Source organism: Eschscholzia californica, unplaced genomic scaffold, assembly GCF_041429995.1.
Source record: "Eschscholzia californica isolate CP2 unplaced genomic scaffold, dmEscCali1.0.p SCAF_6, whole genome shotgun sequence".
In the NCBI taxonomy this organism is placed as follows: domain Eukaryota; kingdom Viridiplantae; phylum Streptophyta; class Magnoliopsida; order Ranunculales; family Papaveraceae; genus Eschscholzia; species Eschscholzia californica.
The window spans coordinates 28,777,480-28,795,927 of record NW_028238483.1 but is presented as its reverse complement, the minus strand read 5'-3'; the positions used below and the strand labels follow the sequence as shown (position 1 = coordinate 28,795,927).

At 36.4% G+C, this 18,448-nt stretch overlaps 2 protein-coding genes across 4 annotated transcripts; one reads left to right on the top strand and one right to left on the bottom strand.

Annotated features, from left to right (window-relative positions):
- The first annotated feature begins 887 nt into the window (after nt 1-887).
- On the top strand, nt 888-6,102 carry LOC147533238 (filament-like protein (DUF869)). Of its 3 annotated transcripts, XM_086646509.1 has the most exons (7): nt 1,026-1,633; nt 1,881-1,972; nt 2,270-2,390; nt 2,475-2,619; nt 3,096-5,028; nt 5,125-5,185; nt 5,275-6,102. In XM_086646509.1, the coding sequence occupies exons 3-7, from the start codon at nt 2,292-2,294 to the stop codon at nt 5,815-5,817; spliced, it is 2,781 nt and encodes a 926-aa protein (XP_086502635.1). In that variant the 5' UTR covers nt 1,026-1,633; nt 1,881-1,972; nt 2,270-2,291; the 3' UTR covers nt 5,818-6,102. The 3 variants fall into 3 exon arrangements, with proteins under 3 accessions (XP_086502633.1, XP_086502635.1, XP_086502634.1); XM_086646507.1 differs by lacking the exon at nt 1,881-1,972 and having other exon boundaries at nt 888-1,633; XM_086646508.1 differs by lacking the exon at nt 1,026-1,633 and having other exon boundaries at nt 1,962-2,044.
- On the bottom strand, nt 6,093-17,786 carry LOC147533237 (protein IN CHLOROPLAST ATPASE BIOGENESIS, chloroplastic-like). The gene is made up of 14 exons (XM_086646511.1): nt 16,262-17,786; nt 15,823-16,120; nt 10,302-12,818; nt 8,797-10,255; nt 8,330-8,413; nt 7,980-8,054; nt 7,860-7,902; nt 7,553-7,610; nt 7,260-7,424; nt 7,120-7,182; nt 6,945-7,039; nt 6,772-6,853; nt 6,557-6,667; nt 6,093-6,455 (listed from the first exon to the last, which is right to left on the bottom strand). Exons 4-14 carry the CDS (start codon nt 8,921-8,923, stop codon nt 6,315-6,317), a joined length of 1,044 nt encoding a protein of 347 aa, XP_086502637.1. The 5' UTR covers nt 8,924-10,255; nt 10,302-12,818; nt 15,823-16,120; nt 16,262-17,786; the 3' UTR covers nt 6,093-6,314.
- Nucleotides 17,787-18,448: the final 662 nt, after the last annotated feature.

The following is an 18,448-nucleotide window of genomic DNA, read 5'->3' as shown; positions in this document are numbered from 1 at the left end:
TTCCACGGTAAGAGTAATTAAAAAAACCTGAAACATTGATTGTGGAAACAAATTTCTTGTATGGCAGGAACAATTTTCTTAAAATAATAATTAAAATAACAGATCAGACCTGAAAACATTGAGAAAAAAGAAGAAAAAAAATACAATATCAAACACCAACTTGACAAACATTAAATGCTTAGATCTACAATTTATAAAAGTTTATAATATTTACATGTTTTTCAACTATTGAGTTGGTGGTCCAAAATTCTTTAATTGAACTTGATATAGGTGTGGGATTTGGTTGTTTAATCCTTCTTTCTCATTTTTTTAATCCCAATGCTACTTTTTTTTGTTGAACTAAATCCCAATGCTACTTGATATAAGAAATTGTATATTGTTCCATGTTTGATATTGTATTTTATATGTTGATTCTATTCAATGTGCATAGTTGCATGTATATAAAATAAATCTTAAATCGAGTTGGTTCCAGTTATGTCTCATAAAATATGGATGGATAATACACATATTAAAAGTATAAAAGAATATCATGTAGTATCAAATTATCGTCCCATAATTTGCTGGTATATAGCCAACTAATTAGAAACTAGGGAGATGGGAGATGGTATGTTCGCAATAAACACATGAGTCACCAACTGGTAGCCCAATTGGTAAGTGCATTTACTCCGCAATGCGGAGGTCTCAAGTTCAACCCCATAGAAGTGTAAATCCAGAAATATTGAACTTAATATAAATAAAGTAGTTTTTGTGGATTTTAAACTATTTAATTTCGTCAGGCTTTAGGCCAGTGGTATTTTGGCAGTTATCGTGCTTATCACAATGCCTTTGTAATGACTTTTGAAGTCAATATTCAAAAGATAAATACACGACAACATAAGAAATGAATCGACAATGTATGAGTTCAGATTTCAACAAGAAAAAGGCCACAATTTTGGGACTTCCAAAACAATCTTCTCCTTACATCCAAGACTTTTGGTGCCTCTTCTTTCTCTTTGACAATAGTTGTGGGTCATCCACAGACTATCATTACATACAATCCTTCAAATTCTTTTCTTTTCCCCTCCTCTCCTCCTACCCACCCCACCACCACAATTGAACGATCAATCGATCACCACTAACACTTTCGATCACCACCATCATTTTTCTCTTATTCCCTCATGCTCTCTGCTCAAATTCTGTCTCCGAAGCTTCGCAGAGAGAGGATGAGTGAGAAAAATGGTGATAGCAATACAATATGATGTTGATGATCCTTCACCGGCGAAATATCAGTTTGTGGGTGACCCTGCGTCCACCACCAACATGAAAAAGAGCTGGCTGAAAGCATCCACTATTTTTTTCCCTTAAATCTTGGATGAAGGGAGATTACTTTGGAAACCCCACAGCCCTACCAAAAAACAATCATGCCAAAATTTTGACAGTCCAAATTTGGACCGTTCGTTTTTGGTGTTTTATAGGGAAGAAAACATTTCCCAACCAGAAAGAAATTGAACAGTAGCAAAGTGAAACCACCACGTCCTTCTTTCATCTCTGCTCTTTTTTATTTCTCCCAGTCCCCACTCTTTCCCTCCAAGTAGCACTCAGTAGTCAGTACTTACTTCATTTTCACTCTCTCTCTTCCTTTTCTTTTTTTCAGGTAATCTCTCAGCCTCAACCCAATTTTCAACTCTCAAAATAAAAAATATTCGGATAGATGATATATACTACCTTCTTAACAAAGCAAAGTTATTACAACTATAACCAGTCTTTCTTTCTTTCACTCAATTTTTTCATTTATTAGGTTTTGTTCATTTGTTGTTCAATGCTTTCTCTCTCTCTCTCTCTCTCTCTCTATTCTGTAAATTGTAGTTAATTATTTGCAGAGTTCTCTTTTCTATGAACAGTTTTTTTACTTCTATTTTTGTCGGTGAAGTGCTTCACTTTCATCCTTCGTGAATACTAGTAAGAACAATCTCCTTCTCAACGATCAAGCAAAGTAAGAAAAAGACATCTCTGAAACTTTCTTTTAGTTTTCTCTCTGATTTCACCTTTTCTTTCCACATTTTGAGTAAAATTCATCATTCACGTTCCTTTTTTCTGATTTTTTAGTTTTCTCACTTATTTTGTCGATCTAGCTAGAAAGTAATTTATGAACTGATCTCTTCTTCAGAGTGCATGAAGATCAATTTCATTTTAAAATTTTTAGATTAATACCTAAAAAGTGAAAAAGATTCGTACTTTGGGTTTTAGCTTGAGATTCTAATGAAGTTTTTTCCCCAAATCTTGTATGCAGATACCAAAACCCAGCAAAAATCATGGACCAGAAATCATGGCTATGGAGGAAGAAATCTATAGAGAAGACTATTACTATAGGTGATAAAATCAATATATCTCCAACAGATGACAAAGATGAGGTAAATAAAATTCAGTAATTGACCTAGTTTTGTTTTCTATATCTTCTATGAAGCAACAGATTTAATTATTTGATTAATGTACAGAAACTTATGAATGATGATAATGCACTTGTACTGGAAAGATCTGTCGAAAATCTAAACGAAAAGCTGTCTTTAGCAATCTCTGAGTGTGATGCGAAAAATGAGCTTGTTAGAAAGCATGAGAAAGTCGCCGAAGAAGCTCTTGCAGGTAAAGCTTCTTGTACTGTTTCCTTCTAATCTTGTTCTTGTATAAGGTTTACACTTGTTGTATAGTGTCGAAGAAATACTTTAATAAGCATATTTGTGTCCTCGTTTGCTAGTTTAATTTAGTAATATGTAGACTCAAAGTTTACGCAATTTTTTTTTGGTGTAAGTCGGATCTGAAATCCAGTTTGAGGTCTGATCTGAATTGACTCGAGTATGATTTCCTAATGTTTTTTTTTGTCCGACTCGTCTGAGTGATTAATTTCGGTTGACTTTGAGTCAAATGAGCCAAATTTAGACGAGTCAGATTCAGACAATGAGAAAGAAAAACCTATCCTAGTCTTGTCTGGGCATGGGCTCCTATTGACTGGGGTGAACCCAACTACTACCGACTACTACCGGGATTCTGGGCTTCTTGACCACCCCTATGTGACTTGGTCGTTCTTGCAGTATTTGGTCTAATAAATTTTACTTTTTTAGGCTGGAGAAAGGCGAAAGCAGAAGCTTCGTCTCTCAAGCAAGAATTAAGTGAATCTTTACAGCAACTAGTATCTAAAGACGAAAGAATAGATCAATTGGATTTAGCTCTGAAAGAATGTATGAAGCAGTTGCGATTTGTTCGGGAGGATCAAGAACGAAGAATTCATGATGTTGTTACGAAGACATCGAAAGAAAGTGAAAGAGTACAGACAGTTTTAGAGGAGAAGTTAGCACAAATGAATAACAGGATCGGAAAATTAAATGCAGAGAATAATAATCTAAGTAAGGTCATTTTTGTTAAGGAGGAAATGGTCGAAGAACTTAAGGAACTCAATTCACAAGCAGAGGAAGACTTCAATGCATTATTGGGTAGACTTGATTCAACAGAAAAAACTAATGCTTCTCTCAAATATGAGCTTTGCATGATCGAAAAGGAACTCGAGATTCGTAATGAAGAAATGGAATTTACCCGTCGATTAGCTGATGCATCACAGAAACAACATCTTGAAAGTTCGAAGAAAATAGCAAAGTTAGAATCAGAATGTCAGAAATTACGACTCTTAGTTCAAAAACGATTGCCAGGGCCAGCTACTTTGGCAAAAATGAAGACTGAAGTCGAAATTCTTGGACGAGACAAAGCAACTGAGACAAGGAGGATGTCAAGTCCTCCAATTGGGGGTCTGATAGTAAAGAACTTTCCACAAAATAATTCCTTCACTAGTCCTGCTAAGAAGGATAATTATCTGATCGAACGTTTATGTGCGGTGGAAGAAGAAAACAAGTCTCTGAAAGAAACCATATTGAAGAAAGATGAAGAACTTCAATCTTTACAAATCATATGCATGGACAGAACTTCTAACCTCTCTCAGGCTGAAGCTGAATCACGGATTTCTACTCAAATTTCAGAACTAGATCATTTCAAAACTGAGAAGCCGAAGGGATTATCATCAAACAAAAGCTTTGTAGTTTCAGACATGAATCTTATGGATGATTTCGTCGAGATGGAAAAATTAGCGATAGTTTCTGTTGACAAATCTTTTGGAGGCTCTCATGTTTCTGATGACAATATTACACCTAAAGGAACTGGTATGGAACTTGTTCCTGTTTACCCAGAACCGATCGAATCAAGTTTGAGTAAATCACTTCACAAACTGATCCAACTAATCGAAGGGATCAGTAATCAATCGTCTATACGAAATGATGGGAGCTCATTCCCATACGAGAATGCAGAAACATCTTCGGACTACATGGTTCGCGTTTTTCAATGGAAAAGTTCAGAGCTTGGTTCAGTTCTAAGTAGATTTTCCCATACCTGTATTGATCTCTTGAATGGGAAAACTGATCTTGAACAATTTGCTCGAGAATTGGTTTCTTCTTTTGATTGGGTTATGAACCATTGTTTCTCTCTCCAAGATGTTTCAAGTATGAGAGATACGATTAAAAAGCATTTTGATTGGGATGAATCACGTAGTGAAAATGAACTTGGTTTTGGGATGAATAGTTCAGTTTCAGAAGCAGAAAAAAACCAGTCAGTGATGGAAGAAATTCAATCCAATCTAAGAGAAGACAATAATATACTAAAGGAAGAGCTAGCAAAAATGGAATTGGTAAAAAGGGATTTGGAAGTAAGCATTAATTCAGCAACTGACAAGATAGAAGAACTAATGAATCAACTTCAAGAATCAGAAAAAAGGAATGCAACTTTGCAGATAGAATTAGAAAGTTCAAAAGAGTCGAAAGGGAAAATTGAAAAGCAAATTGAAGTTTACAAGTTGCACGACTGTGATATCAAGAACCAACTTTCAGTTGCTAGATTTAAGCTAAGTGAAGCTCGACAAAAGTTTTCATCTCTTGAACTAGAGTTGGAAGAAAGAAGTAAATGTTGTGAAGAACTAGAAACAACATGCCTTGAGTTGCAACTCCAGTTAGAAAGGTACTAAATTCATCAGGATTTCTTGAGAAATTTACTATGAGTTTTTTCTATCTTGACGAACTTTCTTATATTTTTGAAACTGTGTTTAATCTGCAGTATGACTAAGAAAGAATTTCGTCAGTGTAGTACAGATCAAGAAGAAAGAGAACTCCAAACTGTAAGAGTTTAGCCCTTCTTATTCAATTATGCTTCTTTTCATGCTTTATGTGTATGATATTTACTTGTGAAGTTTAATGAACTTTGCAGAACTGGGAGATTTCAGCTGCATCAAAGAAGTTGGCAGAATGTCAAGAAACCATCTTAAACCTAGGTAAACAGTTAAAGGTATTGGCTTCGCCAACGAACTCAGCCATGTCAGACAAGGTTATTTCTATGAACCCTGTCTCCGCCACCACCACTGCCACCCCTAGAACCACAACCACCATCAAGAAAAAGCTTACGAATCAACGTTCATCCCTTCTCGATCAAATGCTAGCTGAGGATGATGCTGGAGTCGAGGATGATCCCAAATCCCCAACAATGAAAGAAATCATATGTACCACAGACTCTCAAAAGCGACCTGCTTATCCTTCAAAAAACCTCACTGCTTCCTATAACCCCATCATTTCATCATCTAGGCGGTTTATTACTTCAAAAGGAACGAATTACAATTCAAATACTACAGCAGAAATGTCTATGGCTATTCTTCCTGTAAAGAAACGCGGTAGTGGTGTTGGTTTCTTGAAGAAACTATTGTCAAGGAGAAGGAAAACAGGGAGTAACAAGATGTCTAGCCCGACTTTTCCTTAATAGCACGTATATTGATGTAGTCGAGATTTTATGTGTGAGAAAGATGTTCATTATTTTCTGGGTGAGGTTTTGAATCTTGAGCGCTTATGATTTTATGGAGAAATACCTAAATGGTGCTTTTGGTATATACGGGTGCTGTACGTATATATCTACTAGTGTTGATGAGTTAATGTAATATAAATGTTGAGTTCTTATTCTGTGTTTGATTGGGTTTTGGACTTCGGTTGTCAAGAACTTGAACAGAGCAAGCAAATAAAAAAGAATGAGAGAATGCATTTGTCTGAACCTAATGTGTTGTTCATTATCTTATTAATCAAGAGTACACACACAGAGTTATTCTTGGTGCACAAAATGTATGAAAAACCAATGTGAAGAACAAAAATATTGCGAAGATTTCCGCACTAAATTTTGTGGCAATTCCTCTCTGTTTTACACATGAAAAGTTTACCCTAGGTTCGAAGAAATCTGAAGGGGAGAATCAAATAAGAGAAACTTACTCAATCTCTGTGCAGCAAAAATTTAGCTATGTCATTGAGGCCAGCCTCTTCGTAACATTGAGCTATTCGTTCCTCATAGTCGGTCCAGGTCCCTTCAATAGAGGCTAAATCCAATAAAAATGCAGCTTCATCCAATGCTACCTACAAAAATCAAAATTAACGATTTAACTTGTTTGTGGGAGGATTAGATCTTATCTGTTTCTGGCTAACAATATTCAAGGATAGGTTTTGTTGTTTTAGACCTGTGCAGGTGCCTTCCCTTTCTGAAGATCTACCTTTTTACCCTCCTCCGAGACTTTCTCCTTTATGTACTCGATTTGCTCATCCTCCCATTCTGCAATTTCAGCAACTTCCTAGAAATATCGAACCATAGTGAGTTAAATATAATGCAGGAAAGATGTCACATGTATATATACGTAACAAAAAGAAACGAGTTTATTGCGTAAAGGTCAAATACTTGGTAACTGCATCCTAATGTCCACCATGGCGATTTCAGTGCCCCTCTAGCAGCATCTTTTGCTTCTGGATTACGCCCAACCCTATAAATATTCACTAAGAAGTTTTTATGGAGGTGCTAACAGTTGTATGATATATTATCCATTCAGAGAATTTCAAGAACTTTTTACGGACTTCAGCAAAATCTCGGCATTGAACACAAATGGTCGTCCAAACCCTGGAAAATGCTCTTTCTTTGTGTAGAATTCCCCAGTCACCATTGCTGAAACCTTGAACCAACAAGTAAGTAGTTATTAAAGTAATTTCACAAAATCTAAACCAAATCCAATAATTACATAGAAATTCTCACATGGTCGCCTTTGTCAAAATGTTGCATCACTTTACGTTCCAAAACGTCGGGAAACAAACCGACCTGAAAAATTAGAAAACAATGGTCACAATTAATCTTGTGAGTTCATATGGTTGCAACTTAGATTATCCCTTTATTACCTTTTTCAAAATATAGACATCAAGGTTCGTAATCTGAGATTCAGCAAAGTCACCCTTCTTATAAATCTGTTCACCAGCTTCAGACGATGCATCAAATAGCTCTTTTTTGTTTCTAGAATTGTTGGCATCCGCTTCAACCAGGATTCTATGAATGTATTGGTCAACCTGCACTTGAGAAACCCACATAAAGAAGTTATGGTCCATGATAATATGATATACCCTAGAATTCTCACAACCAGAAATCGGATTTGTTTACAGTACGGTTTTTTCATCTTTTTAGTTTAGCATCTTACATTCTTTGCTAAAAGCCAAACCCCGTGCTTCCGGACTTCCACAACTGGCATCTCCATCCTAAGTGCAGAGCAACAATATGAAAACAAAATAAGGAGGAAGAGAAAGAAATGGTACGCGAAGTAATAATTACTACAAAATCAGTATGTCATATGTAGAGTAAACTCCCTGTTTTGGGGCTGAAAGAGATCTTTAATTCCTACAATTCTTTTCCAAAATTAGGAGAGGGGACTCTTTAGGATCCCTCTCTAAATCTGACCAAATTTGTGACATAAAATCGAAAGAGATAGCGAACGTCTAAATCCTTACCCAGGAGGTGCTGTCGGCCATCTCAGCAATGCAGTAACATTACCTATTACAAAAGGAATATATGAAGGGAATGATGGTCAGTTAACATACTATCAATTGTAATAGAAGTTCTATCTTCACCTGTTTGGTTCTCCGATAGAGGAATGGCAAGAGGCATCAACCCTTTCCTAGCTCCTGGAGAGACAATGTTTTCACCTGCTCGGAACACATAAACCACGCTCTAATTCATTCTACTGGCCATCAATGAAATTAAGGTGAGGCTGGTTCACAGAATTTTTATCATGCAAATATAGCAATGTATAGATCCAATAATTCGATAGATGAACCCATGTTGCAGAATTTTTAGATCAAGAGATGGAGTCTTATTGATCCAGGATGCAATCGCATTTTTGTGTTCCACTACCAACTAGTGCTGATGAGCTGATTATTCTACATTCATGATCTGCATCAAATTAATTCAACAAAATTACCTCTAGTTTGAAGCATTCTCAACAAATACGTTAAATGCTCGGGTGGTCGAGTTGTAGCCACATCTTTGATATATGATATATGATCTGCATCAAATTAATTCACAATTTTAACAAATAACATAATTGACTCCAAAATATAATCAATTTTTCACCCCCCCCCCCCCCCCCCCCCATTTGAAATCAAGCTCATCAATATGAAAATCTAAACAAACTCTTTTAATTTTGGGCAAATTTAATACAAGGAAAGTGCAAATCTACAAACAGAAGGAACCTAATCATAAATCACAAATACATTACACCAATCATTTTACAAAAAGTTTAGAAGCAATTGCTTCCAATTAATCATGAATCCATCGATTTTTTGAAACTTAGGTTATGAAATTGAGATGTTAAGAAACAAACTCAAGTCTGCGTTTAAGTTCAGAGTATTCTGGATAGATGGAGAGAGAGAGAGAGAGAGGGGTTACCGTAAGAAGTAGAGGAGGAGCATTTGAGAGTGGAAGTAGAGCAGCGACGAAGAAAGAGAGTGGGAAGTCTAGCAGTGGTGGCGGATGAACCACCGCCGCTTAATACTAATCCCCCGCCAACCTTCATTTCTATCGGATTCGATTCCTGTGTTACCAAAGAATCCAGTTAGTTCAGTTTCTCAGTCCAAACACCGCGGGCGATATTATCCCATCAACAACGTATGTATGTTTAATACTCGTTTGGATGGTTGTGGGGTTGTGGGCTTGTGGGCTTGTGGCCTTCTGGGCTCTGGTTCAGTACACTACAAGAGAGAGAATTTTTTTTTTGAATTGTCTTTTTAAAGGGATGAGCACCACGACTTTTCAGGAGGTCACCCATCCTACTACTATTCTGGTCCAAGCACGGTTATTGTCTAACTAGTTGAGCTATTTCGTGCCTACTAAAGCGTTTTTGAAACTGTACTCAAACCCTTGACTTCTAAGAGCCTATCCAATGGAACACTCAAATTCTAAAACATGGGGTGTCATTTAGGAGTTTTAGAGACTCAAACTGAAAAAAAATATCTCATTGACTTGAGGGTCAAAGTATTTTCTTTGTTTTTTGCTGACTTTTGTCACCTGAATCCAATCAGAATATGGTAAAAAGTTTATTACATGATCGAAGATCTTGATCATAAAGAAGATAACCGGAAAACCCATTTTTCGACATCATATCCTACAGGTGGCTCTTTACACTTAATGGGCTTCTTTCTTACTTACTGGCCCAATTACTGTTTAGAGTCAGTCTTGAATGTTTTACTATTTGGACAATCCTTTTAAACCAGGAGAGTTAAGTGGGGTCTGGTTCTTACTTCATTTGGCTAGACCCTTTGCTCTTGGAATTTCAAATTTGTTTTCTATATATGAGAAAACTTTTGTTTCAGTTAGCACTGTCACTGTGGTCTCGAGAGCGTCCTCACTTTTATCCGGTTTTGATTATCTGTCTCGCTTATCACCTTATGCAGTTTGTATGTGTTATCAAACTACTTTGTTGAGTCATTTGGCTAAGACTTGGTCGACAACGCAATCTACCACGTGTTCAATCGCCATCTTTTCGGATTGTGGGGGACACGTTTTATCCATCGAGAGAACACTGACGGCTTACCTTAAAATCTTTTGATTCTGTCTTTAAGAAATCACAAAACTTTTTGAAAATTCTGAATTTCTAGTGTGGTTTGAGATGATTCTCTTATTGAGTAGTGGACTTGGGTGGGACTGTTAGTTGCCAGCCACTCGTAGATATGTGTATCAAAAATAATACTATGATTTGAATGATAAATTGTAAGTCACACAAATCAAATAAAGAACACTTTATTAATCAAGCAGCTGAAATCAGTAAGTACATTTCAGTGTCTAGTATGAATCGTATGATCTCTATTGATAATGCTCTAATGACAGCAACTTGGTTAGTAACAAACTCCTACAAATACTCTAACTAACCACTAACACACTACTGTTGTAACTACTTTATAATTCAAAATAGAGACTTATTCAAATAGAGCAGGGACAAATTTCTCCTATGACCCATAAAATCAAACACGTAAGATGCATTATTTTTCGACACTCCCCCTTAGTGCATACTTACGATCAACCAACCCAAGGACCTCTCTAAACTTTTCAAATTTGGCTCTTGTTAGCGCTTTTGTAAAAATATCTGCAACTTGTTCATTACTTCGAATGATACCCAATTCAATATCTTGATCAAGTACTTTTTCACGGACAAAGTGGTGTTGAATTTCTATATGTTTGCTGCGAGCATGAAAGACTAGGTTTGCTGCTAGTTTTATTGCACTTTCGTTGTCACACTTAATAGGTACTGGATAGTCCACCTTGGTGCTGATATCGTTAACTAATCTCTTCAACCACACTCATTCTTGTGTTGCCATAGTTGTTGCAACGTACTCCACCTCGGTGGTAGAAAGAGCAACTGTACGTTGCTTTTTACTACACCATGAAACTACAGCTGAACCTGTATTGAAACAATAACCTGTTGTAGAGCGTCTCACCTGCTTAATCTGCGTCTACAAAGCCATTTAGACAGAATTTTGTACTCTTTCAGTACATTAGCCCATACTCCAAAGGTCCTTTCACATATCGTAGAATCCTCTTTGTTACAATCCAATGGTTAACACAAGGTTTCTCCATAAATTGAGAAATGACTCCTACACAATAAGAAATGTCCGGTCTTGTGATAGTTAAGTAAATTAAACTGCCCACAAGTTGTCTAAAAATTGTTGCATCACTAAAATACTTCTCTTCGTCTTTCTTCAGTTTAAGACAAGTCCCCATAGGTGTTGTCATTGGTTTTGCCGTCATCATGGAAAATCGTTTCAGCAGACTCGTGACATATCCTTTTTGAGAAACAAAATAGCCATTTGATTTTTCAATTTCTAAGCCAAGAAAGCATCCAACCTCACCGAAATTCTTCATTTCAAAACAGACAGCTAAATCGTCACGAAGACGAGTAATTTCAGTATCATCGTCTCCGGTAATTATCATATCATCAACATATAGCAAAATCATTGTATACATCTTCGAATTAATTTTAACAAATAGGCTAGAAATGAGTCTGATAGCTTAAAACCACAAAACGTAAGATATTGAGCAATCTATACCAAGCACGCGGTGCTTGCTTAAGACCATACAATGACTTCTTGAGTCGGCAAACATAATCAGGAAATTGTTTAGAAATAAAGCCTTGAGGTTGTTCCACATATATATCACGATCCAACTCGCCGTAAAGAAAAGCGTTTTTTCACGTCAAACTGCTATATTCCAAGAATTAAATGCAGCCAAAGAAATAATAGTTCGAACTGTTACCATTTTGGCGATTGGACTGAATGTCTCCTCATAATCCAACCCCTAACTTAGGGAGAAACCACGTGCGACTAAGCGTGCTTTGAATCTATCAACAGATCCTTCCACCTTTTTCTTCAATTTATATACCCACTTACAAGAAACCAACTCATTGTTCTTTGGCTTTGGCACAAGCTCCCATGTGTTGTTCTTGCTTAGGGTTGCAATTTCTTCTTGCATTGTTGTCTCCCATTCTGGAATTCCTTGAGCTTCATTATAACATGAAGGTTAATCACCAATCATATATCCAACAAAAAAACACGATACAACAGTACAAGGGTTCATTTGGACCACATAATCTTTGAAATAAACAGGTTGTTTCTTCTCTCTTGTTGACCTTATTATCATTGATTCACTGGGTTGATTATATTCTATATCATCTCTCCCCCTTCCACCGGTAGTGACCATATCGTCACTTGGAGTTCCTTGTATTGTTGTTGAATTTTCTCCATCTACAATTGTAGCTTCATTTTCTTCATCTACCAAACTCGTAATAACATTTGGAATGGAGTAATAAATAGATATCTCACTTCATCAAAAAAAATAAATAGATATCTCATCAAATATCACATCTCGAGAAGTAATATAATTCTTAGTTTCAGGATCCAAACATTCCCAGCCCTTTCTACAAGGGTCATAACCAACAACCATAAATTTTTTCGCTTTAGGGTCTAGTTTGGTTCTACTGCCTTTAGGCACATGTACGTAGCAAATTGAGCCAAATACTCGAAAATAACTCACATCTGGTCATTTGTTAAGTAGAGTTTCAAAAGGAGACATTTTAGTACCTGCCCAAGGTGGCAATCTATTAATTACGTGGCAAGCACACTACATTGCTGCTGCCCAAAGATCTCTAGGAAGACATTTATCATGAAGCCATGATAGAGTCATTGTTGTGAGATGTGCAATCTTCCGTTCAGCCAACCCATTTTGTTGGGGAGTACTCGAGCATGTCATCTGACGACGAATACCATGTTGGCTGCAAAAGTTCATAAACTGTTCAGACATGTACTCTCCTCCATTATCCGTTCGCAAACATTTTATCACTGACCCAAATTCCTTTTCAACCATTGTTTTAAACTCTACAAATTTAGAGAATGCTTCGGTTTTGTTTTTCATAAAATATACTGATGTAGACGCAGCGGAATTAAAATAAGAACAATAAAATAAACGAAGAACGGTAAAGAAAACGATAAATAAACTAAAACTTAATTAACTTCAATGGTTTTTCTCTTCAATATGAATATCAAAATAGACTAGACCTCCTTTTATAGGATAATAGACTTTCCTAGATAGACTCAAACTAGGATTCCTAAATATTAAAGATACTTAAAACATTGAAACTCCTAAATAATAGAAATACCAACATAAGGTAATTTCCTAATCCTAAACTAACTAGGACCACTATTGTGGCCGACCGGGACGTGGGCACGCGTGGACGTGGGCCCACGTGTTATGCGCCTGCATCAGCACCCCGTTCCCCAGAAGGTTCGTCCCGAACCGTTTCGAAGAAGGAAACAATGTGAGCCACCCGTATACTCTGAATTCCGCCATGGCGATCCGTAATTCCCACTTCGAACGAAATTTGCAGACAATCGGTAGAAGACAATGATGGACTAACAAACCCAATATAATCCGGACTCCTTGACACGACGAGATTCGTAAAATCCACAGTAGTGAAGAAACATCCAACAAATTGTGACATCAGCCGTCATCTTTTAGTGGGATGAAAAAGATTGCACATACCAAAATATCCTCTTCGAAAAATCGGACCTCCAAAATCATCTTCCAATATATCACGATTTCGTGTTCACCGGAAGCTAAAAAGTGAACTGGTGGTGAGATACTTTTCTTTTTCTTCACATTACTCTTTTCTGTTAATGTAGCAAGTATCCCATTGATTTTTCCAAGGAGCAGTTTCTCGAACACGTTAGAGACACCACTAAATAATCCCATGTTTGGCCTCCCGTGTGGTAAGGTGAAGCTCCATCCACCTCCTTTCATTAATTCCCTGTTTCTCAAGTAAAGACTTTCATGTGATGAAGCCATTGAAGATGATGATGATTCTCTGCCAATTAATTTGTATGTAGGCATCTTTGTAATAGTTTCAGTTGATTTTTCCCTCCTCTCCACTGAATTTACAATTGACTTTTTAGTAATATACTGTGATGAAGAAATTGTTGATGGAGAAGATAACAAAACATAACTATCATTGGCATCAGTGTTAGTAATCAGATCTTTGAGCAGGAAACGTTTCGTCTTCATCCAGTAATCTTCAGACGACGATGATGTTGATAGATTGCTTTTATGATGAGTTTGATTGAATTTAAACTGTCTACCGGAGAAGATTTCAGTAGGGTAAACATGAAATACAAAAGCTAATTTAAAGTCAACATCGCAAGTGGGATGATCTCCAATCTTTGTGTTATGATCACTCGATGAAGGATCATAGCGAAATTCTTCATTATCTGTTAACGTCTCAAGCCAAATTAGTTGATTATCTGCATATAGTTGAGCTCCCCAATACCTGTTATCTTGTGAAATTTTGACTTTAAACCTCGTAAAAGTGGTAGCATTATCAAGTTGTGATCGTTTATTGGAAGACCATGGGGTACTACTATAATTTGAATACGAAATAGGTTTCTCCCATGATAATGAATGAAGGTTTGTTTGATCATGGGGAGTCGAAACTGTCAAAGCTCCTGGATCCCAAATAAAATCAAAATTATCTTCTTCTATTGTTGGGGAATATTCATCTTCATCTTCTTCAGTTTCAACTTTGTTGTCAGCTTCATGTTTAATATCAATGGAATCATCCTCTGTTAGTACTTCTTTATAGTTGGAATAATCTTTTTCAACTTTTTGTTCTTCTTCTTCTTTAACTACAACTTCTTTGTAATCAACTTCGTCAACTTGTTCAAACTCTTCTTTTTCTTCTTTTATTACTTCTTCATGGTTAATGGAAATAAGAGGTTGTGAATAATAATAGTACGGTGGTGGTGTATAATAAGAAGATGGAGGTGATGGTGAATATGGTGGTGAGTACGGTGGTGGTGTATAAGAGTACAGAGGTGATGTGAGACATAATTGATGCGGTAAAATTTTATGATTCGAAACAAGGATGTCGTCTCCCGGAATGTCATATGAATCATAAAATTTGGTCAGACATTGATGTTTCATATCTCGACTAGGATTTAGATTTGATGAAGGAAAATTACTTCCTTCCTCCTCCTCCGCCATTGACTGAATTTTGTTCCTTTTTCCCTGAACTTCTCCTTCAATATCATCGATCTTAGTGATAGAAGTAACTTCGGAGAACTGTCTTCTCAATTCAATTTTTGTTTCTACACATGACAAACATTCATCGAGAGGAAGAAAACCATACCTGAAAATACTTTTCAATGTATCCCAATCATCAATGATCGATTTTCCTTGATCAATAAGTCTCCATTGCAGGGCATTATATTGTTCATAGATTCTTTCGGACATATGTTGCTCAACTAAAAAAAACCTTATCTTCGTCGGGAACGTCTTGATTTCTGAACCAATCTTCCATGTGTTGAATCCAGAAATTTATATGAAATTGACCTTCGAAGAGTGGAATTTTAGAAATTTGATGAATTTTTCTTTCATCTTCTCGATCAATATAAAATTGAGTTGTATCTCGAATAGGATCCCAAGATAAACGTGGAAAAAATTTCCAACATTCAAGAGGAGATGTATCCATAGATATTTTTTTTTTTTTGTAAAAAAAATCCAGAATTTTGATGGCTCTGAATACCACTTGATGTAGACGCAGCGGAATTAAAATAAGAACAATAAAATAAACGAAGAACGGTAAAGAAAACGATAAATAAACTAAAACTTAATTAACTTCAATGGTTTTTCTCTTCAATATGAATATCAAAATAGACTAGACCTCCTTTTATAGGATAATAGACTTTCCTAAATAGACTCAAACTAGGATTCCTAAATATTAAAGATACTTAAAACATTAAAACTCCTAAATAATAGAAATACCAACATAAGGTAATTTCCGAATCCTAAACTAACTAGGACCACTATTGTGGCCGACCGGGACGTGGGCACGCGTGGACGTGGGCCCACGTGTTATGCGCCTGCATCATATACCCAAGTATATCTTGAACAATCATCAATAATAATCATCAGATAATGAAAACCATTATAACTTGGAGTTCTTGTTGGACCCATCACATCTGAATGAACTAATTCAAATAAAGATGACCACTGGTTGACTGAACTTTTGGGAGGCGATGAGATTTTCCGTATTGACAGCCTTGGCAAACAGCATCTTCATTTAGTTTTTCCAAAATAGGAACACCAACAAGCAACTTCTTTGAAGAGATTTGTTGCAACAACTGATGTCCAATATGGCCTAATCTGGCGTGCCATGTTGATGCACGATTTCCTACTCGATTTTTCAACAAAAGACTCACTAGCCGTCATAACAAACACCGACTCTTTCTTTTTACCAGTGAAAAGAACATCTGTTTTCAATGATTGTATATTACCAAGTATTTTTACATCAGATGGTCCAAAAAGAACGTACCTTCCTGATTTGGTTATCTGAGACACAGACACAAGGTTTTTCTTTAATCCAGGTACATGGTAAACATCACTAAGAGATAATTCGTCACCATTTTGTTGTCATCTTTAACCTTCAACTGACCTTCATTCACCACAGGATGTACAATGTTATCAGTTGTAACAATAGCTCTTTCTCCATCATGTATACGAATAGCCGAAAGTAATCATTCATTTCCAGTTGCATGATGTGAGCAACCAGAATCGATAATCCATTCCTTAGCATAGTCAATAGCAACATTTGCATCATTTGACAGCATAATCTCTTGTTTATTGTTAGTTTCAACAAGCGAAATCTCCCACTTGGGATTTTCTTCAGCTTCATCATCATGAATGACATTTGCATTCTCATATGTGAGATTTGTGCGACAATCTTGTTTAGCGTGTCCTCGTTTTACACACCTAAGACACTCGATGCACTTTTCATACTTCGTGTAGCAGTTCTGTTTTGATGTGGCCTAGCCTTCCACATCTATAACATTTAACATGTTTCTTGTTTTCAGTTAACTCTGTATCTGCGTATGAATTTAAAGAATACCTTGACACTGGTTTGTCTTTGCTAAAGAGAACATCATCCGAACTAGTCTTGCTTGTCATTTGCCTTATCAATGCTTTTTGATTGGAGAGTAAATTTTCTAAATCGATAATGGACGGTTGAACTGCCCACCCTTGAATGGATGAGATAAAGGGCATAAACTCCTTTCGTAACCCACGAACAATATACCGCAACATCCGTGCATTGCTGATAGGCTCCTCTTCATCTAACTCTGAAATTTCAGAACACAATTTTTTACTTTCAAAAAGTATTCAGATAAAACATACCTCCCTGTGTTAATAATGTCAGCTCGTTCTCAAGATATTGTTGCCTTGTGGTATTTTTTTTTTGCGTAAATAGCCTTTTAAAAGTCTCCCACAATTGTTTTGGTGAGTCCATGTCACAAACATGATCAATAAACTCCTTACTGATTGATGTTGTTTAAGGCAAATAAGGTTTTTCCACACTTAACCTTCCATTTTCTCCGCAATTCGGCATTTCGTGGAATGTAAATGTTCGAGTCAGAACTCTTAACAAGATCCCATAGATCCTGTCTTGGAGAAACGCTTCGATACATAAACGCCAGTACTTGTAGTTAGTACCTACAAGTTTCTCCACACATATTTGAGACATACTGCTCCCACCATTCATTTTTAACAAAGTTTCTTTCTGAACTTTTCTCAAACAGTTTCTATACAACCTCAACACTGACACTTTATTTTAGTTCTTTCGAAACTTCTCTCAACTGGTTTTTTCACAACCTCAAACACCAACACTCTATTTCAATACCACCAATTTGGCTCTGGTACCATATCAGAAATAATACTATGATTTGAATGATAAATTGTAAGTCACACAAATCAAATAAAAAACACTTTATTAATCAAGCAGCTGAAATCGGTAAGTACATTTCGGTGTCTAGTATGGATCGTATGATCTTTATTTATAATGCTCTAATGACAGCAACTTGGTTAGTAACAAACTCCTAAAGTACTCTAACTAACCACTAACACACTACTGTTGTAACTACTAAGACTTATTCAACAAGGACTTATTCAAAACAGAGACTTATTCAAATAAAGCATGGACAAATTTCTCATATGACCCATAAAATCAAACACGTAAGATGCATTATTTTTTGACAATGTGGGTTATGTTCAATTTCACATTTAAGGTTATGCTAGTAGGTTGACTGGTGGAAGGCTGCTAAATCCTAAATGGTTTGTATGGCAACTTCTCATACAACTTTATTTATTTATTTATTTTTATTTTTTTTGGAAGTCGACTACGATCTACGTATGTCGTTACATTTGACACTTGATACATCATAGATGTGATAAACTCGATAACCGCCCACTCAAACACTTAGAGAACCGGGCCTATAGCCCAACAAGACATGGCCTAAAGCCCAACAATATTATTTACACCCTAATAACCCCAATTCAAATAACCAAAGATTCCACCTTCTCTGGGATTCGAACCTGGGACCTCCAGGGATTTCTGGAGTTTATGTCAACACCTTGGAACCACTTGGGCTACCAACTGTTGACTTCTCATACAACTTTTGCGAGTTACAATCAAGAAGATGAGTTTCAAGTTGTATGTTTCGAATTTTAA

Excerpts from the sequence above, each read along its gene's own strand:
- LOC147533238 (XM_086646507.1), top strand. The coding sequence starts at position 2,292 with ATGGACCAGAAATCATGGCTATGGAGGAAGAAATCTATAGAGAAGACT. Across the intron at positions 2,391-2,474 it reads CAACAGATGACAAAGATGAG|AAACTTATGAATGATGATAA; the intron begins GTAAATAAAATT and ends ATTAATGTACAG. Across the intron at positions 5,029-5,124 it reads TTGCAACTCCAGTTAGAAAG|TATGACTAAGAAAGAATTTC; the intron begins GTACTAAATTCA and ends TTTAATCTGCAG.
- LOC147533237 (XM_086646511.1), bottom strand. The coding sequence starts at position 8,923 with ATGAAGGTTGGCGGGGGATTAGTATTAAGCGGCGGTGGTTCATCCGCC. Across the intron at positions 8,414-8,796 it reads CTCCTCCTCTACTTCTTACG|ATCATATATCATATATCAAA; the intron begins GTAACCCCTCTC and ends AATTTGATGCAG. Across the intron at positions 7,040-7,119 it reads ATTTTGACAAAGGCGACCAT|GTTTCAGCAATGGTGACTGG; the intron begins GTGAGAATTTCT and ends TGTTGGTTCAAG.